At 36.6% G+C, this 23,009-nt stretch overlaps 1 protein-coding gene across 4 annotated transcripts in view; it reads left to right on the forward strand.

Moving 5' to 3' along the window:
- The first annotated feature begins 999 nt into the window (after nt 1-999).
- ANO5 (anoctamin 5) overlaps nt 1,000-23,009 on the forward strand; it is an 81,216-nt gene continuing 59,206 nt past the window's right edge. For 2 of the 4 annotated variants that reach the window (XM_039865705.1, XM_039865721.1), the window contains exons 1-3: nt 1,000-1,840; nt 8,078-8,124; nt 16,981-17,031. In XM_039865705.1, coding sequence (XP_039721639.1) covers nt 1,015-1,840; nt 8,078-8,124; nt 16,981-17,031 — 924 coding nt within the window. In that variant the 5' untranslated portion in view covers nt 1,000-1,014. The remainder of the gene's footprint in view (nt 1,841-8,077; nt 8,125-16,980; nt 17,032-23,009) is intronic. The other 2 variants (XM_039865710.1, XM_039865731.1) reach the window with 1 other exon arrangement.

The following is a 23,009-nucleotide window of genomic DNA, read 5'->3' on the forward strand; positions in this document are numbered from 1 at the left end:
TCAGACACAATTCTAAAGTGCATCAAGTAAGGAATTTCTTGTCTCAAATCACTTGACCAGAACTGATGTATTCCTAGAGTACAGACAGCAATCTATACAAAAAAACGAAAAGGTGATTTCTATTTCCATTTAACCATAACCTTCACCGAAATACCTCTCTAGGTTTGTTTCCTCATCTGGAAAAGGTAATTCTTAGCTTTACAAAATCAACAGAAAGGAAACTATAGGATAGCATGAAAATGAAGAAAAGGCAAGTCTTCCTTGGTTATCTCCTCTTTATTCTTAAATCATCTAATCTCTGCCTCAAACTCAAAGTCACTCTGTCTTCAATACTCTCAAGTCCCTCGGGTTAGACCTCTACCTTACCCTAAGTTCATCATCACTCATGTATGTTTCCCCCATTAGACAGTAATTCTTCCTATCTCCCACTTATTGGGGGAGTTGGCAGCTGTTAGGGTTTCAACAACATAGAACGAATTCAGAGTCTGTAAAAAGTGCGACCATTCACTATTTGAAGATAAAGTCCTCAAGGTACTGGGACACTGAGGCGAAGCAAGGCTCAAAATAATATGGGTTAGTTTTTATAGCAGGTAAATTTTTAACACATGTCAGCACTCTATATCGTATTTCTCACAACACCCCTAAGAGATAGGTAGTTACCGTTGTCATTTTAAAGATGAGGAAACTGAAGCTTACAGAAACTTGGCCAATGCCACCCAACTTTTAAGGGGCAGAGGCTGAATTCGAACTCAAGACAAAAATGTATGATTTTTCCCCCAACCACATTTGACAGAGATCCGGTTCAGCGTGCAGAAAGCAGACCTTGCCAGAAGAAAAGTTAATACGCACGCGCCAGATGCAGGATGGAGGGGGCTGCTAGAATCTTGTAGACCCTGCCCACGCGCTGGCATTAAGGGGAGATGTCCCCTTAAGAAAGGGGGGCTTCTTCTCACCCGACAAAAAATAACTCCCCAACTGGGAGGAGGTTTCCTCCGAAGGCGGAGGGCTAGGCAGATGGAAGAGGACTCGGACAACTGGCCGAGGGAGCAGCTGGCGGGTCAGCGGGGATCGGAGGAGGAGGGTAACAAGAGAGGGGAGGCGGCAGCCGGGGAGAACCAGGAGTCCTGGACGTGGTCCGTCCCAGCGGAATGGGACCAGCAAGGCCCGTCGAGAACGGAGCCGGCGGGCTCGGAGGCAGGACGGGTGGCGGCGGGAGCCCCAGAAGGAAGGGAAGAGACCAGCTCCGAGGAAGCAGCAGAGCAGCCGCCGAGGGACTCGGACCGCTCTAGCGGAGAAGAGGGGACCAGCGGGCCCGGGGGCGGGGCGATGGCGGGGCTTGAGGTCGGGGGGAGGAGAGAGAGGCGGGGAAAGACGGACCAAGCGGCGAAGAAAGGGAAGCGGCGCAAGAGCAAGGCTGCAAAGGACCCGGGGAAAGTCGAGGACGCGGCGAGGGAGCCGGCGGGCCAGCAGTCGGGCAGCTTCCCGGGAGAGCGCTGGGAGGGGCCCCAGGAGCGCTCCCGGAAGAGGGCCACGAAGCGGGCAGCCAAGGGCGCCAAGCAGGTGGAGCAGGAGCGTCCGCTGGAGGAGAAGCCCAGCCGCCTGAAGATCCCGAATGCGGTGGGAACGCGGGAGAGCGAGATCCTCAGACAGGCGAGGAAAATATCCTCGGGGAGCTGCGAATTGAAGCAGCAAGTCCCGTTGCCCAGGGTCAGATTCAGTATCTGCCCCAGAGCTGCCCGCCAGTCGCTGTGGTCTGAAGCTGGCCGCGCGTCGCTCAGTGTCGTTAACGAGCTGGCGAAGATGGGCGACCCGAACGTCCTGGAAATGGTGCGGCAGGAAGGTAGGAGCCGGCAGAGAGGCGCGGGAGGAGGGTCGGGCTCCGCGCGCGGACCCCGCCACCCCGGGCGCAGAGACCTCGGGGAACGTTGGCAGCCTGGAGCCCGGGGACCTTCGCAGAGTGGCGTGCCATGCGCGAGACAGGGACTGCAAGACTAACAGACCCTGCCGGGCGTGGGTGGGTGGGTGTCTGTGGCTCATGATTTCCACTGCTGCTCGGGCGAGTCCCGGACCTCTGTCCTGTAACCCCTGCGGTTCTGCGACCACGGTCCTTTTCTGTATATGGCGGAGCGGTGGAATAATGCTGGGAGGCGAGGTCAGCGCATTGGGCGTGTGAGCTGAGGTGTCCCGGCCTGTGAACCCAGGCACTGGGAAGAAAGCCTCCCTTAGAGAGCCCCAGCTTAGAGTACACGACAGCGGACCCATGTGTGGGAAGATGACCCTTAAATGCTGTTGCCTTTCTTTATTCGCCAGTTACTGCTCGAGCTTTGAGATCCTTGTTAATTATGGGAGGGGCAGACCCTAAGGTCCATCAGCTTGAGATTCTTCCGCACTTGAGAATGCTGTGTTTTACCAGCTTTCGTTGAATATTTAGTTATGTTGAGAAATATTTGCTAAATATTTGTTTGCTAAGGCCTTTGCACGTACTTACATTCTGTGGATCTATTTTACTATACATTTTTCTAAAAACGCACGTATTTTTTCTCCAAGATCTCCGATGACTCTGTTTTCACGTCTTGTTTAGTATTAAATCTAAACATGGAAACAAAATTTTAAGTGATAAAATATCTAAGCAGTTTTACTAGTCAGTCTTATAAGGCACCCTTATAAGGCAATGCATTATTGCATTTTCCCCCATTTTCTTAACAGCTTTATTGAGGTATAATGGACATAATATAAAAGTCCCCCATTTGAAGTGTACAAGTCAATGGTTTTTAGTATATTTACAAGGTTTTTCGATTATTACCATAATCTTAATCTAAGAAACCTCTTAGTAGTCACTTCCTACCCTCCTTCCTTCTATTCCCTACCCCTCAGCTATAGGCTGCCAATAGCTTATTTACTGTCTCTATAGATTTACCTATTCTGGCCACTGCATGTAAACAGACTCATATAATGTGTGGTCTTTGTAACAGACTTTTCTTCTTTCTCTTAGCATACTGAATTTGAAGTTCATCCATGTTGTAACTTGTATCAGTGCATCATTCTTTTTATTGCCAAATAATGTTCCATTGTATAGATATACCACACTTTATCCATTCATCGATTGGTGGACATTTTGGTTTCCACTTTTTTTAGTATCATGAATAATACTCCTATGAATATTCATGTACAAGTTTTTGTATGAACATGTTTTTATTTTTCTTGGATACATATCTAGGTGTGGAATTGCTGGATCATATGGTAGCTCTGTATTGAACATTTTGAGAAACTGCCAGACTATTTTCCAAATGTCTGTATTATTTTATATTACCACAAGCAATGTATGAGTTCCAATTTGTCTACATCCTCACTAACATTTGTGAGGTATTATCTCAGTGTGGTTTAGATTTGCATTTTCCCCAGTGACTAATGTGTCAAATATCTTTTCCAATATTTATTAGCCATTCATATATCTTATGTAGATATATGTGTTTTCAATTCCTTTGCCTATTTAAAAAAATTAAGTTATTTGTCTTTTTATTATTGCATTATGAGAGTTCTGTATAGTCTCTGGCCATGCTACCCTGAACAAGCCTGATCTCGTCTGAACTCGTAAGCTAAGCAAGGTCAGGCCTAGTTCAGTACTTGGATGGGAGACCACGTAGGAAGACCAGGTGCTGTAGGAGTAAAAAAATAAAAAAAAAAAAAAAAAGGGGATTGTAAAATGAGAAGGTCCTTGCAATCTGTGAGATCAATCAAGGGTTACCTCGCCTAAAAAATAAAATAAAAAATTTTTAAAATTTAAAAAAAGTTCTGTATATATGATTTGCAGATATTTTCTCCTCTCCCTTGGGTTGTCTTTCCATGTTCTTAATGGTGTCACTTGAAGCAACTGCTCCTAAGTCAAAAAATAATGTGAGGATAAAGGGAAATAAAACTATTGAAAACTCAGCTTTCACTCATGGCTCTGCTAAATTATGCAGTAAATTTATTCGTAAGGGAAAATGATTGACGTCAAGTGGTGCAAAAGAAATCAAGTGACTTTCAAATGAATAAAATTAGAAGTCCCTTTCTATACTTATTTAGTGGTTTCCTCCTTTGCTGAGAATTACTTTTAGTTGTAATTTCTGTAATCTGAAGGTCTTAATAGAATTTTTTTATTTAAAGCATTCAATAATTCCTTATAATCAGTCCTTCTGAAGTAAAGCTATGACAAGGTACCGAAATATATTCTTAATTGAAGAAAGAGTAGAAGAAAAAAATGTGATGTATGAACTTTTTATAGATAAGGAAAAAAATACATTTTAATATAGTATGGCAGAGATTGACATTTGACATATTAGAAGTATGATCTAATTTAGCCTGAGGATAATTTTACTTGCTAGAATGTCGACTTAAATTAGTATTACTTCAGCGTATATCATACTACAGCTTGAATCCTTCCCAGGAAGGTTTTAGAACTTTTCCCAAAAGAATGTCAATTTTCTCTTTTCTCAGAAAAAAGTGATTTTTAGTAAATTTCCCTACTTGCCATTACAAATAGCAAAGGCCTTTGTGATTTTCATGTATTCCTTCTTATGATCCAACCTTTGCCTATGATTTGGATGTAGATTAGAGAAAAGATATCAATGTGAAGTACTGTATATATTTGATGGTTGGTTCTGACGACTGCATCCTGCCCAAATTCCTGTTTTCTGTTTTGTTCATAGATCCAGAATCCAAGCACAACAGGGTAGTGTGGATTGGTGAGAGTGGCGTCTAAGGAGCAGGGTGGTCCATCCAGGCCACTCAGATGACATATTTCTTAATGTTTTTCAATATGTCAGTTGTTTTGCTGGGTTGCTTTAACTGCCCATTATTGAGACCTCTGTTATTACTAGGGTTATGTAAAAAGTGCAGTGAGGATGTAGTTTTCAACATCTATAATCCAATGGATTTTGGAAGCTCAGTTCTAAATATATGTTTCTTCCTGGAGTTTAATGACACAGCTATAAAAACAAAAGTGATGGTTGAAGAAGGACAAAAATTACTGGGTTACACAGCATTAAATTTTAGAAGCTACTCTTATTTCTGTTTTAAAACATAGACAGATTTCTTACAGTAAATTTATCAAACAGATAAGCCTAGATTTAGTATATTATGTATTTCCTAAATTACCTTTAAAGAGTAAATATGAGAAAGTTTAACAATTGATTTACATGTACACCTGTCCTTTGGTAATGTGAATATTTGATGTCAGATGCAGTTGACCCTTCAACAACACAGGTTTGAACTGTGTGAGTCTGCTTATACGCAGATGTGTTTTTCAATAGATATTGTCAATGTATTTTCCTTATGATTTTCTTAATAACATTTTCTTTCCTCTAGCTTACTTTATTGTAAGAATATAGTATGTAATACACATGTAATACACATGTATGTTATTGATAAGACACTTCCTGTCAACAGTAGACTGTTAGTAGTTGAGTTTTGTGGACTTTCGACTGTTGGAAGGAATCAGTGCCCATAATCTCTGCATTGTTCAAGGGTCAACCATATTTTATTTTATGCTGCTGGACAGAGTGTAAACTGATCGGAGCATTTGGTAAATGCAAGTGCTATTTTTGGGCTCTGGGTTTGCTGGAGTGTGTATTCTTAGCAATGTGCTTTCAGTGAAAACTCAAAGCTCGGTCTTTGGGTTGGCTTTACTTTGAGCTCATATTTTATGAATTGCCACAATGATTGGTATTAAAACCTTCGTATTTCTGATTTCTAGCCCATTAGGATGCATATAGTCATTTCCATTGATTTTACAGGAAGTTAGAAGAATAAAAAGAAGCTGATTTAAAGTTGTCAACTTCAAATCCTGCCTCTTCAGATAGGCCTCTGTTTTGTCAGGGGTTTGGTGATTATGTATAGTTATTATAGCCTTATCCTCTGTGAATGTGAAAGTGTGTCTGGGTCTACAGCATCTGTGAGCATCTGATTGTGTTTATGAGAGAGAGCTAGAAAGCATTTATGTGTGAGAGGGAGCATAGTGTATGAAGTACTTCTATCCTCTTTAACTTTTCTGCTTTTCACAAAAGGCTGCAGTTTACATAGTATGCTCCATCTGGCTCTCAGGGAGCTGGAGCTAGCAGTCTTGTGGAGGGAGGTATAATTGGGTTAGGTACCCAGAAAGGGCTATATCCAGGGTGGTATGGGAGCAGCTAGGAGGCTCACCCAGCAGACAGATAAGGTTTCAGGTGAAGCCTGAAAGGAAGATGTCAAAACTGATATAATGTAAAAAAATAAGCAAGAATTAGCCTAGAAAGAAATTAGCTAGAAGAAAAGAAGCAGCAAATTGAAAGATGAAAACATAAGAGAAGTAGTAGGGATTGGAGATAATCTGAAGGAAATCTGCCGTCCCATTTCCCATTTTCAAATAAATGCATTGTATCAAGTTCCGATAGTTTGAAAATATTTTTTCAACGATATGTTAAATGCAGCAAAAATAACTAGATGAAAGAGTGGTCAGTGCTTGCAGTTTTTCAACTTTCTCTTCTAAAAGTTAGAATTATAAAATACTCTGTAACTATACTTGTTTGCTCTGTGCTTGGAACTCTGTTTAGTTCTGCATAATAGTGCCTGTTTTTGTCTTCAAGAAAAATGAAAGCCTCCCTAAGTCAATTCTCAAGCACCATACTTTGAGAGACAAAGCATGTATTTCTTAGAATCCAGTTCTTTATCTACTCATTATAAGAGTTTGCTAGATTGATGTCTTTTTCATTAAAAAGTCCAATGAGAGATGGTCGAGACATGGCATTTTGAGTTATACATCTAAACAGTACTCATGGTGGTGCTGTATGATGTTTTATATTTTTCAAATGATTTTTACTTATATTTTTAATCTTATAGATTAGAAAGACTGCACTCAGAAATGTTAAGTGATATAGCAATGGGCATGTTGCAGGAAGCAACACCCAATGGAGGAATTTGGATGCTCAGACAACTTTGTAAGAGGAAGGAGAGTTTATTAGGCCGGCGGAGCGCATGTGGCTCTAGACAGAATAAAAGGCACGAGTTTGTTCCGGTTAGAGTTCTTACAGCTTATTCCATGCAAGTTCCATGCAAGGGGTGTGTGATTCCTTTGTCTGAGGGTCTACATGTACTTCCTGACTCAGGATGGAAGGGGGAGTTTCAGATGGGGGCTACAAGGGGAAAGGAATTTCTGGACCACTAGTCCTTCTATTTACAGATGGTTTCTCATGTAGATGTGACAAGTTTTTAGAAGGCCATTCAGAGATCTATAAGATGTTGTTAATCTATAATGGCTGAGTTGGTCATTTCTGCAAGCCTTTTCCTTTGCATTTTTCAGTTGCCTCCTCTCTTAGGCACAGTCTGTTTTTGTGCTTTGCTTATAACAACTATTAACTTTTAAAATAACAGATCCTATAACAAAAAGATCTGACTACAAAAGAAATTTTTTATCTTAATTCGGACACTCTGAAACTTATCCCAGAGAATTTAAAACAATTTTGAAAGTTAACAAAAGAACAAAATACATCCTAATAATAATAATAATAATACAACAAGAATAACTAATATTCATTGACCTCCTCTGTGCTTACAACTGCATGAAATACTTTGCATGCATTATCTCATTTATCTCATTTGCTTGCACAAACCTTATGAGATAAACATTAATACCATTTATATATCTGATAGCTTTGAATTTCTGTCATATTCTTAAGTTGCTTTACTTGCAACCACTTTGGGTCAACTCCAGCAAAACACTCTGATAGAATATTAAATCTTACATGGTAAGAACTAAGAGATAGCAGTGGACATCCCTATTGAATGTTTTCCTCTCAACAGTTTTGTTGACTATGGATTAATAACTGCATTTATTAGAGTTCAATTTATTTCTTAGTAGGTGAGATTAACTTAGTTGGTGATTTCTTTTGGAGGCTGTTGTGAACAACTTAGCTCCAGGAAGATCATGAGTGTTTTCTTCCAGTATTTTTTTCTTTAAACTTTGGTTTGATTTTTGAATTCCTGTTTTATCCAAATGCAGATTTTTAACATATTCTGATCACTTGGTCATTTAAACATTTTTTTTCTTTCTTATTCAATTTAGAGGGAAGAACTGGTAGGGAAGCAGACTATACTTTTGATGGAAATGAGGTAAGTTGAATATACATTAGCTTCCTATAAGTCAGAACAAAAATCAGACTAGGTTAGAAATGTACTTCCTATGAATACTTAGCTCTTTGTACTTTATTTATTCATCGTACATTCTTTCTGTTTCATCCTCTAACCTATTCATCGTTTAGTAAGTAAAGCAAATTCCATGTTTCAGGCAGATTTAATATTGGATCTTTCTAGATATTATAAGAGAACAAACCCAAGCTTAGAATTGATTTGAGTCTCCCTGTGAAATAAACTCAGATATGCTGAGACTTGATATGCAGTATAATAGTGTTTGGCTTAACGCTTTGCTAGAGTATAATGAAGGTATAATATATGACAGCTTTTTTATGTTACAGTTATTAGTCTGTGATTAGTGCTTACTGATAAATATGCCAGCGTTCAAGTCACTCAGCCTGAATTAAGTAAATATATTAAATAAAATAATAAATAATAAAATTAAATACTCCTTGTAAAAATACAGAATTTTCTTGACCAAAGGCCTTATTTTATTCATAAAACTTATAAAAAGATACTAACAATTTAGATTTCTTATATACAGAGTATAAGCATTTTGAAAGTATGTCAAATAAAATAATCTTTCTATTAGACTCTAGTTGACCCAGAGCAGTACTCATGGAGATACATGTCCTTGAATTGGGTTAGGAGTGTCCACCCAGATTAAAAAAAAAAAATCTTTAAAAATGCTTTTTTAGGAATGATTGAGATTCTCACCTTGGGAAATACACCCTATCAGAATAGGTTGGCTATATGCTAGTTGCCTGGATAAATTGGCTAGATAAGCTGGTTGACTTAAGATTCTCAGAAGTTTTGAGATTTCTTTAAAATCTTAGCGACCAAAATGCTGAGAGAAAAAGAACATGAGAACTGAGAAGCCTATGAAAATCATTTAGTAAAGTAATTTTTACAGCATAATTTATAGACCACCTGACTAAGAATAAATGAAGTTCTTAAAAATGCAGGCTCTCTTGGGCCCAACCTCTAACTACTAATCAGTACTGTTGAGGATAAGGTTAAGGAGTCATGATTTTAAAAAAGTACCTAGATGATTCTTATTGCCATTAAAGTTTGAAAACTACTGTCATAGAGTCTCCACAACTAAAGAGATGTAATGTGACATAGAGAACATTTATTGAGTAAATGAATCATGGTAATTATTTAGAAAATTAAAGTGTTCTAGTTTTTAGAGTAGACTGAGGAAAGTTTTATCTTATGAGATTGACACAATTTAAATGATAATAAATATATTGTCATTTTTATTTTGTTCATATTGACATAATAATAATACACTCTTCACAAATTGTTTTATGTATTGCTCAAGTTAACTTCAATTACAGTTCACATTCTTTGCTTCTGTGTGTATCTTTCATATCTATGTATATCCCAAACTTTTATAACAGAAAAACAATTTCATGTCATATTTATGCTGTTCCTTATTCCTTTGCACATTTAAGAGCAATAGTTATTGCTTCCTTGTCTTTAACCTCAGATAGGTCTTCATTTGAAACAAGTTTGCTCAGATTTTTAAGGCTTTACTTTTGGCTTGCCAAGTTCAAAAATTTACTTAATTAAATTCAACCATAGTATTTTAGAAATATATGTCATAGTTTTTTGGATTTTTAAAAAATTTTATAGGAAAGCAACAAGCGGCAGGTGACAGGGAAACAAATTCAATGCTGGGAGCACTGTCATACCAAAGTCCCTTTTAGACTCAACCTAGAGTTATGGCTAACACTTCTTTTTTAATGTAGAATGCTTTGGAGCAAAAGCAGCATCTGTCTGAAACAAAGAAGAATTACTGTAAAGCTTAGAGTTATTAAGTGAATATATTATTGAATTAGTCAATTTAAAAGCGACTGTAGCTTTTGCTTTCAGAAAGATGGAATAGACAAAATTTTTCCTATTCCTTCTGCTAAGTACAACTAAAAACTCTTGGCATTATATATAAAATAAACATAAGAAGACTCTGAAAGTTAGAATGAAGAAGACAGATTGGCTGGCAACCTTGGCACTCAAGGGACAGCACTGAAGTTAGTTCCCTGAATTTTCTCTTTGCTTTATATATTGTAGACTGGATGCTGGAGGAGCCAGTAACGCAACATGCTAACTGGCACAGACAAGTAAAGCACCAAGATAAGCCTACTCTCTCTAGCTAATGGACCAGGCAATGGGTAACCTAGGAATACAGAAAACTTTTAGTCAGTAACTGCTCTTTATAGCCAAACACCACAGGAAAAAAAAAAAAAGGTCCTACCATCATCCCCTCAAAAAGAGCTCAGTTGTGGAGACTAGACTTTTCACCCCTGCCTGGTGGTAACAAGGCATCCAGCTTCCCATAGAGTTAGTGTCAGAAAAGGCTGGATGGGGACCCAGGCCTTTTGTCCCCACTGGGTGAAAATGTGTCCCTCCCATGCACTCATTAGCATGATGTCAATGGAGAACATGTGGGAAACCTGAACTTTCACTCTCATCAGTGATAACAAGGCGTTCAATCCTCTTCTGCTGGGTTGGTATCAAAAGTAGCCTGGTGGAAAGCGAGGTGTTTCACCACTGTCTAGAAGTAGAGAGGCCACCCCCATATCACTTCCTGCCGTGGTGACAGTGGAAGCCATGTAGGGAGCAGTAAGGAGGTGTCCTTGCCCTTTCCAGCCAGGTTGGGATCAGTGAAAGCTTAGGTAAGCTTGAACTCCCACCCCACCCCCACCCAGCAGCAATGTGAAACCCTTCTACTACCCTGCTACCCCTTCATATTCACAGAGGCTGAGAGAGGCACATGGAATTCTACTGCTACCAGGTAGTAAAGCATCGCTCCACTTACCACACAAGTCAGAGAAGACTTGCTAAAACAGAAGATTTAAATAAAATCTAGAGTTTTATAACACGATGTCTCACGAGTTTAGATTTATATAGAAAATCGCATATAATACCAAGAACCAGAAGGATATCGACTTGAATGAGAAAAGACAACAGATATCAATACTGAGGTGACATAAATGTTAGAATTATCTGATTAGGATTTTAAAGCAACTCTCATACAAACGCTTCAGTGAGCAATTGTGAACATTCTTGAAATGAATTAAAAAAAAATAGAAAGTCTCAGCAAAAATAAAATGGAAGTTTTAAAGAACATATTAGAAATTTTAGAATTGAAAAATAGAATAACTGAAATAAAAAACTCTCAACAGCAGAGTGGAATGGATAGAGGAAAGAATCACTGAACTTGGAGATAAATAAAAATTACCCAATCTAAACAAGAAAGAAAGAAAATGAAAAAAAAAAGAAAAAAGAACAGAGACTCAGGGACCTGTGAGACTATAACAGAAGATCTTCTATTTGAGTTATTGTTGTCCTAGGAGAGGAGAGAGTGGGCTAAAGAAATATTTGAATAAATAGTAGCTGGAAATATATTGATTTGTTAAAAGACATGAACCTACAGATTCAAGAAGCTGAGGGAAACACAAACAGTATAAACCCAAAGAAATTCACATCATTCAAACTAAAACTAGTTCAGAAAACTCAAGACAAGAAAAAAATATTCTGAAAGCAGTGAGAGAGGGGAAAAAAACTCCTAAACCATAGAGATAAAGTATTTAAAATGACAATAGGTTTCTCATCAGAAACCATAGAGGCTGATGGAAGTGGTACAATTGTTTCAAGAGCTCAAAAAAATGCCAATATAGAATTCTATAGCCAGTGAAAATACCCTTCAAGAATGAATAAAAATTGAAGACGTTCTCAAATGAAGAAAGACTAAAGAAAATTTTCTCCAACACATCTACCCTAAAAGATTGGCCAAAGGAAGTTCCCTGACAGAAATAAAATGATAAAATAAGGAATTTTGTAACATGGGGAAGGAGGAAAAAGAAAACAGAAAGAGTAAAAATATGAATAAATACAATAGACTTTCTTCTCTTGAATTTTCAAAATTACATTTGGCAGTTGAAGTAAAAATTTTAACAATGTCTGATGTGGTTCTCTACATATGCAGAGAAAATTTTAAGACACTTATAAGCAAAGAGGTTTGGGGGTGTAAAGGGAAGTGAGGTTTACGTTAAAACATATCCACAGAGGCTATGGATAAAACATACACACTATAGGCTGAGGTAAATAATATATACATAAAATATAATCTCAAAACCCACATTAAAAAAAAAAAATCTATACAAAAACATGTACCCAAAAACTGTTTCAATAAATCAAAATGGAATTATAAAAAAAAGGCCCAAAACCCACAGGAACATGGCAAGGCTGTCTTCACTTACTACTCCTATTAAACATAATACTGAAAGTTCTTGCAGTAAAGCAAAAAAATAAAAAGATTATGGATCAGAAAGGAATAAATGGAACTCTTCCTATTTTTTATTTTATTATTTGCAGATGACATGATGATTTAAATAGAAAATCCACCAAAATCCAGGAAAACAAAGACCAAAACAATAACAAAAACAAAACAAAAAACATGGCCCTCCTAAAACTAAGAAATGAATTTCATACAGAAGTTAATTGCATTTCTATATATGAGCAGTGAACCTGTGGAAACCCAAATTGATGTATTGGTTAATGCAATTCCTCATTAAGACTTTTTATAAATAAAGATTTTTCTAAAATTTACATGGAAATGTAAAGGAAGTAGATGAGATAAAACAATTTGAAAAAAAGGAGAAATAAGTGGAAGGAATCACTCTACTCAGTTTAAAGATTTACTTTTTAGCTGCAGCCTAATCAAGACTTTGTGTTATTTGCAGAGAGAGGCACATAGATTAATGAAACAGTATAGAGACTGCAAAAATAGCCCACACAATCACAGCCAAACGATTTAGGACAAATGTGCAAAAGTAGTTCAGTGGAAGGAAGGATAGTCTTTTCAACAAAGAGTACCTGAGCATTTGAATATCCATAGGCCAAATTATGAACTTCAACCTAAATCTCACATCTTATGCAAAAATTAATTCAATGTTCATTATAGTTTTAAATGTAAACCATAAAATTATAAACCTTTTTGAAGAAAAAATAGAAATTTTTTAGAAACTAGGTCTTGGTGAAGAGTTATTAGACATGATACAAAAGCATAATTTATAAAAGTAAAATTTGATAAATTGGACTTTATCAAATTTAAGAACTTTTATTCCATGAAGGATCATGTTAAGAACAGACAAGTACAGACTGGGAGAAAATATTTGCACATTGTGTATCTGACAGCTCTTATTTTTGGTATATAAAGAAATGGCAAAACCCAGTGGTATTAAAAAACAACCAAACCAAATGGGCAAAAAACATGATGAGATATTTCTCTAAAGAGGATATATAGATAGCAAATAAGCACATGAAAAGATGTTCAATATCACTAGTCATTCGCAAATTAAAAAAAAAAAACAAAGTGAGATTACTATACTCCTATTAGAACTGCTAAAATATAAAATAGTGACAATACCAAATGTTGGTGAGGATGCAGAGAAACTAGATCTCTCAAAATTGCTGATGGGAATGTGAAATAGTACAGTCACTCTGGAAAACTGGGCAGTTTCTTTAAAAACTAAACATAACACTTACCATATTACTCAGTAATCACACTCTTAGGCATTTATCACACAAAAATGAGATCTTATATGCACACAAAAACCTGTGCACAAATGTTCACAACAGCTTTTTTTTTTGTAGTAGCCAAAAGTGGAAGCAACCCAAATGTCCTACAGTAGGTGACTGGTTAAACAAACTGTGGCACCCTACCATGGAATACTGCCCACCAATAAAAAGGAAGAACAAATTGATATATACAACAACTTGAATCTCCAGGGCATTATGCTGAATGAAGAAAAAAAAATCTCAAAAGACCGCATCCTCAAAATGACAATATTATAGAGATGGAGAACAAATTAGTGGTTGCTAGGAGTTATGGATGCTGAGTGGGAAGAAAGTAGACAAAACTTTAAAAGGGGTAGCACAAGGAAAATCTTTGCAATGGAATAGTTATTTATCATAATTGGGCTGGTTCTTACTCGAATATACATGTGATACAATGACATAGAACTACAAACACATATTGTCCTCATGTCAGTTTCCTGGTTTTGACATTGTACTATAGTTATGTAACCATTGGGGAAAACTGGGTGGAGAATACACAAGATCCCTCTGTACTATCTTTGCAAATTCCTGTGAATCTATAATTATTTCAAAATGAAAAGAAAAAAAAAGTGAGTGCAATTTATTTAACATTCTTTAGTGCCTACGGGATTTTCTTTTACTCACACTCAAATACTGAAAAAAAAAACAAAACATATTGCAGTCAGTTTTTGAAGACGGATATATTGATAATACAGAATATCCATTCAAATTTTAGATTGAGGCAGAGATGACTAGAATCATTCAGTTTAGTCCATTAGAATTTTATAGTTATAATGAATGGGCCTTTTTACAAGACAAGAATATGTAGAAATTCCAGGCTCACTATTTCACAATTGTTTTATACTGTCAAAGGATAGTCTGTGCTTTCATGATTGCTTAAATTTTAAAGGGACTAAATCCTAGAGAGTTACCTCTGATTTATAATTAACATAGGTCGTCTTTTAACATTGATATTATTTTAGAGATCCAGAAAATGCATGTGAACTAAAAAGTTATGGTAAATATGTTTATGATACCACTAGAAATTAAACAAAAATTAATTTTAAAAAAGCCAACATTTATTGAGAATCTCCCATGTGTTAATCTTATTTAATCTCATTGTAAAGAAATTGTGGCATAGAGAGGTTAACTTGCTCAAGTCTACATATATAAAGTAATTAATTTGGCATAATTAAAAAAAGGTCGTGAGCAGTCTATAAAGTGAGACTATATAAATTGGGTTATTGTTTTATCTACAAAGTGTTGGTGCTAGGATTCTGAACTCAGGCAATCTGATTCTAGAGCTTGCTCTCTTAATCACTACAATATTACTTCTTTCCCCCCTCCCAATATTACTTCTTTAAGAATACCGTTTTAAGAATCCTGTCCAGAAGCATTTTTTCTTCTGAATTCCAATCTCCAAATCATTGCTACTTATGTTTAGAATATTCAGAATGGCTACTCTTTTTCTATGTTGATTTATATTGCCACATTTTGTTACTAGTGGAAGTTTGCATCATTTCTTCATCCAATTACTCATTTCATTCATTTTGCACCATTCCATTCAATTCCTTTATGGTTAGGGTCAGAGAAAGAGACATCTTGAGACATGAAAGTCATGGCCACTGAAGAGGGAAATGTAGGATTGAGAATAGTACAGATTTTCTTTTTGCCAAGGTCAGTGAGAAATGAGACAGTGGAATACTCAGCAAAAAGTATGAAGGAACCTATGTTATTTTATTTTACATTTTGCAAACTGAAGATATAACCACAGCTTTTGATTGGAAAGTCACAGCAAATTAATTTTTCCTAGAGTGAGAGATTATAAAGTTCCTAGTGTGATTGCTTTTGGACCATTTAATATATATATTTTTTGTCTGCTCCTATAATTAAAACAACTGTTCTCTAGCATAATTGAAAATATTGTTATGAGGAGTCAATATAATATGAAGCTGTAATAAATTTATATATTGTCTTAAAGGCAGAAATGTAGATGCATAGTTTATTATCAAGCTGCTATTTCAGAATTGAATGATCAAGATATTCATTATTTATTTTATATCTGATGTATTTTGGTGAGTTAGAGGAATTCATTTAAGGTCTACAGGCAGATAGAATCACATGTCATTGAAATAGGATTTTGATCACTTATTTACTAATAGACTCAGTTTTCCCACAGCTCTTCCCACTGGTTCAGTAAAACTTTAATACCATAGATGACATTTATCCTTTTATGGAATTTATATTGAATACTGTTGTATGAAAATTGATATGTGTTTAGTGTTATCTCTTTCTTGTTCTCCTTAAGAACACAGATAAATTACTGCTTTATTGTGGCACATTCTGAGACTTAACTTTTATAGCATTGGGTGTATTTCCAAGGTGCCCTTTGAATTCTTTTTTAAAAAATATGTCCATGGCACATTTTATCTCCTGTTTTCAAAACTGACCTGCCCAGCACCACCTAGGTGTAATAAGATATTGTCTGTGATTTTTCAAGAAACAAGTAAATGAATTCCCAGTCTGGGCATGTGTTTCAGGTCATTTCTGCTAGCTGCTGCCTCTCCACAGCATGCTACTATACCTGTCACTGGAAATTGCTGGGAAGTTTCTCAGGAGCATTTGCTGTGGTGTGCCATCCATCAGGGAACATGAGGATATAAAATCCACTATACACCAAGTGAGGCATCACTCTTGCTTTAATTACAAGTGGTTTGTGTGTATTTATATTCATGTATGGCTTTTTCTTGGGTTATAAGTACAAATCCTTAAGAATTCTGGCAGTGCATTTTCCAAAATATTCACTTTAATAATTCTCGTAAAATATTCGAAAGGCCTAAAATAGCCACTTAATTCTGCCCTACCTTTTGGTCTTGTTCAGGATTCAGCACCATTAAAAATGTACCTCCCTGTTCTCCATAATATGGTTCTTAATCATTTCTGTGTCTCAGGGTTTTTTTATGATTTGATAAAGCTACCTCCAAAATTCCTATTCTTTCTCAAACTCTCTCTTCACACACATATATATATGCCCACGCATGCATGAATACACATGCACAGGTATACACATATATACACACAGTTTTGCATTCTATTTCAAGTATTTCATAGCTCCCCAGAATTGCAGGTTTAGTATTTCTACAAAGAGAACTGAGAGTTTTTGTTGTTGAAAGTTATATGCCCCCCACTTGCATTATTAACAACATTGTATCTTCCCCATGGTACCATTAGCAGAGCCTGGGCAGCAGAGAGACCAGCTTGCTCATCCATGAAGAACCAACGGTAAGCAGGAATCAGTACTGTATTTTCTTGCATGGACACAAATGGGGTATCTTTTTGTAGTGATGCTCTCTTTCTGAGTTCAGTTATTTTTCAGGTCCTCATACATGATTTTTGAGAATTTATTAACTTTGGAAAAAAATCAGCTTCTAATGGGGGAAAAAGGTAACATCAGACATATTGATGAGGACACATAAAGCATAGCACTTTGGTTGCAATTTAATTTCTCAGTTTTACAAATGAGAAAATGAAGGATCTGAGAGGTTTAAAGACTTGACCAAAATCATTCATATGTTTAAGTGGTAGATTCTTGACTAGAACTCAAGTTTCTGAGGACTAGTTCACCATTATTTCTCCATACATCATTTTTTCTTACCCAGAAATATATACCTAAGAATAATCATGAAGAAGTACAATTTATATAAAATCAAACTTTAATATCAAGTAAGAGAGTAATGTCCCCAAATCTCTTCCTTTGAAACAACAATAAGCTGAACATTTAAAACTCAACAACAAAAAAAAACACCCAAACTTCACACCAGCACATCTGAGCATAGGGTCTGCACATAAGAACTACCACTGGTCAGAACCCCGGGTGTTGGGCAGTGGACTAGAGGAAACAAAGAAGTTGCCTCTCACAGCCAGAGCTACCTGTAGGAAGAGGGGAAGGGGAGAAAGTGAGGCAAGTTCCCTGAACAGTCCTGCCTGGGAAAACTGTGAGCTCCATGCAGCCAGCAGCAGTGCCCGGTCATCAGAGTAGAAAGCAGAGAAGTGGGGACGGCAGAGAAATGACAGTTGAATTTTACCAGTCACAGTTGCAAAACTCAAGGCCGAGCCTCAGTCCCCATCCCCCAACCCAAAGAGCCCCTCCCCCATATCCTCTGAGACCTAACACTGCAGAGCCCGAGGAGAATCTGAGCAAATGTTACCGAAACTGTCGTTAACACTGACACGGACTGAGACTGAGGGTAGCAAGCCTATTAAACATCTATAAGAAGGAAAGAAAGACATTATTAAGGCTTTATATAAAGCAGGGATCCAAGAAGTTTAGATGCACCTACTGGAAACCAAAAGAAAAGCACCTTCTTTGCAACAGGCTAAAGAGAGATCTTTATATAATAAATCTTTCTGGAAAAATAGCAGAATACACTTTCATTAATGCCCAGGTGGAGAAATAGTCCATTAAACACCATGAACAACCAAGGTGACAAGGCATCTCAAAAAAGAAAGAGAAAAATCTCCAGAAAATAAGCTTACATACATAGAAATGTGCGATTTAAATGAGAGAGAATTCAGGATGGTACTTTTGAAAAAACTCTGCAAGATCCAAAACGATTCATATCTACAATTTCAGGAATTGAAAAAACAACTAGATGCGCAGAATGAGTTCTTTAGCAAGGAGATTGGAACCCTCAAAAAGAACCGAATAGAACTTCTGGAGATAAAGAACACATTGCAAGAGTTGAAAAATGAAATAGCAAGCTTGGGAAAAAGAGTCAAGTAAATGGAGGAAAGGACCAGTGATAGTGAAGACAAATCTAGAAATAAATCAGAAAGAAAAAGAGAAAAACTGAAGGATGAAAAATAATAAAAGAGAAATATAAGAACTAGCTGATACCATCAGGAGAGGAAACATAAGAATAATGGGCATTATCAAAGGCAAGGAAAAGGAGCAGGGATTAGAAAACATTTTCAGACAAATAGTTGATGAAAATTTTCCAAATCTAAGGAATGAGCTGGAGTTTGGATTTCAAGAAGTCAACAGAACACCGAATTATCTCAACCCAAAAAAGCCTTCACCAAGACACATTGTATTAAAATTATCAAAAATCAATGACAAGGAATTCTCAGGGCAGCCAGGGAAAAGAAGACAGTAACCTATAAAGGAAAACCCATTAGATTATCATTGGACTTCTCAGCACAAATCTTATAAGCCAGAAAGGAGTGGAATCAAATATTTAAGCTATTAAGTGAAAGAAACTACCATCCAAGAATAATGTATCCAGCTAAGCTCTCCTTTAGATATGAGAGAGAAATAAAGACTTTGCAGACATACAAAAATTGAGGGAATTCTTCACTATGAGGTCAGAATTACAGGAAATACTGAAAGGGTCAGCTCATCTAAAACAAAGTGACCAAAAAACAAACAAACAAACAAACAAAAAAACATAATTAGGAGTAAGGTGACTAGCAGGCAAATACAAGCAGAGGAGTGTAACCCTTACTAAGAACAGGGCATTATAAGCTTAACCAATAAAAAGAGATTTACTATAGCAAGATAGTATTGAACATTCAGCATACATAGGAAAGAAATTGAGACAACAATGACTGAAAAGGGGAGGATTCAAAGATCCAGATTTGCAAAGGGGGATGGAGGTGAGGCACGCACAGAAGAAAATGGACAACTGTGTATATATAACTCTCCTTTACATATTTGTAATGGTAACCACACACCAAAGATTCAGAACTGAAGTATATAACATAAAACAAGAAGGACCCGAGGGAAAACCCACAAAAGCCAACCAAAATAAGAAAACAGAAACCTAACAACAAGGAAGCAATGGAAACACCAAGCTACCAGAAAAGCAAAAGATAAAATGGGTATAAGAAAAACTCATATTTCAATAATCACCCTAAATGTAAATGGACAGAACTCAACCAATAAAAAGGCATGGAGTTGCAGATTAGATCAAATAAACAAAACCCAACCATACGCTGCCTCCAAGAGACATATCTCAGTTCCAGAAACAAATATAGACTCAAAGCGAAAGGGTGGAAAATGATATTTCAAGCAAATGGCATTCAGAGAAAAGCGGGAGTAGCAGTACTAATATCAGATGAAATAGACTGCAATAAAAAATGTAAAGAAAGATACTGAGGGACACTTGATTATAATAAAGGGAATCATGCACCAAGAAGACATACCACTTATTAATATCTATGCTCCCAGCCAGGTAGCCCCAAAATAGTTAAAGCAATTACTAACGATTAAAGGGAGAAAGAGACCAAAACATCATCATAGTAGGAGACCTAAATACCCCACTGTCGATATGGACAGATCATCCAAACAGAAAATCAGTAAGGAAATAACATCCTTAAATGACACATTAGACTAACTGGACATAATTGACATTTACAGAGTCTTCCATCCCAAAACAGCTGCTTATACATTATCCTCTAGTGCATATGGAACATTTTCAAGGATTGGCCACATACTGGGACACGGAGACAACCCCAACAAATATAAGAAGGTTAAAATCATACCAATCATATTCTTGGATCATAATGCTTTGAAGCTAGAGATCAACTGTAAGAAGAAGGCGGGAAGAACCACAAATACATGGAGATTGAACTACATGCTACTGAAGAATAACTGGGTCAGAGAAGAAATAAAAAGAGCAAAAGATATATAGAAATGAATGATAATGATAGTACAACATATCAAAACTTTTGGGACACGGCAAACGCAGTCATAAGAGGAAAGTTCATATCATTATAGGCTTATCTCCAAAAATAAGAACGAGCCCAAATAAACAACCTAATGTTTCATCTTAAAAACCTAGAAAAGGAAGAACAAAAGAAGCCTAAAGTCAGCAGAAGGAAAGAAATCATCAAAATTAGAGCAGAAATAAATGAAATTGAAAATTTAAAAAAAATAGAAAAAATACATGCAACAAAGAGCTGGTTCTTTGAGAAGGTTAATGTAATTGACAAATCCCTGGCTAGACTCACTAAAGGAAAGAGAAAGGACATCAACAAAATCGGGGATGAAAGAGAGGAAATTATGACTGATATTGCAGAAATACAAAGGATTATACAAGAATACTATGAAAAAGTATATAACACCTTCCCTCTAAGGATCAGGAACAAGGCAAGGCTGTCCAATATTGCCACTGTTATTCAGTATAACATTGGAGGTCCTAGCTAGTGTAGTCAGGCAAGAGAAAGATATAAAAGGCATCCAAATAGGAAATGAAGAAGTCAAACTCACTATTTGCAGATGACATGATTTTCTATATAGAAAACCCTAAAGATTCTATAAGAACACTACGAGAAACAATAAGCAAATATGGTAAAGTTTCTGGATACAAAATCAATATTCAAAAATCCATAGTGTTCCTATATACTAATAATGAAGTGTCAGCAAAAGAAGTGAAAAAAACAATTCCTTTTGCAATTGCAACAAAAAGAATAAAATACCTAAGAATAAATCTAACAAAACATGTGAAGGACCTATATAATGAAAACTACAAGACCCTATTAAAAGAAATCAAGGAACATGCAAAGAAATGGAAAGATATTCCATGTTCTTGGATTGGAAGAATCAACATAGTTAAATGATTTTATCACTTAAAGCATTATACAGATTTAATGCAATCCCCATCAAAATCTCATCAGCATTTTTTAAAGAAATAGAACAAAAATATTATCAAATTTGTATGAATTGCCAAAGCCATCCTGAGAAAAAAGAACAAGCCTGGAGGCATCACTCTGCCCAATTTCAAATTTTGCTACAAAGTGACAATAATCAAAACAACATGGTATTGACAGCAAAACAGACACATAGACCAATGGAACAGAATCAAGAATACAGAAGTAAACCCATGTTTATATGGGCAAATAATTTTCGACCAGAAAAGCCAAAAACATACAGTGGAGAAAGAAAAGCCTCTTCAATAAATGGTGCTGGGAAAACTGGAAAGCCACCTAGACTGTTGTCTATCACCACATGCCAAAATTAAAATCGATTAAGGACCTGAATATAGGACCTGGAACAATAAAATGCATAGAAGAAAACATAAGAACGGAACTCAGGGACTTTGGACTTGAAGAGGATTTTATGAATTTGACCTCAAAGGCAAGGTAAGTAAAAGTGAAAATAAATGAATGAGAGAACATCAAACTAAAAAGCTACTACACAGCAAAAGAAACTATCAATAAGGTAAAGAGACAACCGTCCAAATGGGAAAATATATTTGCAAGTAACGCCTCCGATTAGGGGCTAATATCCAAGATATAGGGGCTAATATCCGAAGAACTCCTACAACTCAATAACAAAAACAACAACAACAAAAAAACGATCTTATCAAAAAATGAGCAGAGGACCTGAACAGACACTTCTCCGTAGAGGACATACAAATAGCCAACAAATATTTGAAAAGATGCTCAACATTGCTCGCTATTAGGGAAATGCAAATCAAAACCACAGTGAGATACCATCTCACACCTGTTAGAATAGCTGTAATCAACAGAACAAGTAATAATAGATGTCGGAGAGGAAGCAGAAAAAAAGGAACCCTCATACACTGCTGTTGGGACTGCAAATTGGTACAGCCACTATGGAAAACAGTATGGAGGTTCCTCAGGAAACTAAGAATTGATATTCCATATGATCTAGCTTTCCCTCTACTGGGTATTTACCCAAAAGACTTGAAAACTCATAACCAAAAAGATATTTGCACATCGATGTTCATAGCAGCATTATTCACAGTGGCCAAGACATAGAAGCAACCGAGGTATCCTACGATAGATGACTGGATAAAGAGGCTGTGGTACATATATACAATGGAATATTACTCAGCCATAAGAAGAGGTGAAATACTGCCATTTGCGACAACGTAGATGGACCTCGAGATAATCATGATAAGCTAGATAAGCCAGACAGAAAAAGTTGAAGATCACATGATATCATTTATTTGTGTGATGTAAACCTAGAAGCAACAAATGAACAGGACAAACAAACAGAGACTCATGGACATGGACTATAGACTAGCGGTTACCAGAGAGTAGGAGAGAGGAAGGGAGGTAGATGGGGTAAAAGGGGTCAAGTATGTAGTGACAGAAAGAAATCTAACTATGGGAGGTGAACACACAGTGTAAATATATATATGCCTTACTGTTAAAATGTACAACTGATACCGGATTTCATTAACCAATGTCACCATAAAAAAAAAAAAAATCGAGTAAGATTTTTTCAAAGG

This window comes from Pteropus medius, unplaced genomic scaffold (assembly GCF_902729225.1).
Source record: "Pteropus medius unplaced genomic scaffold, Ma_sr-lr_union100, whole genome shotgun sequence".
Lineage (NCBI taxonomy): Eukaryota > Metazoa > Chordata > Mammalia > Chiroptera > Pteropodidae > Pteropus > Pteropus medius.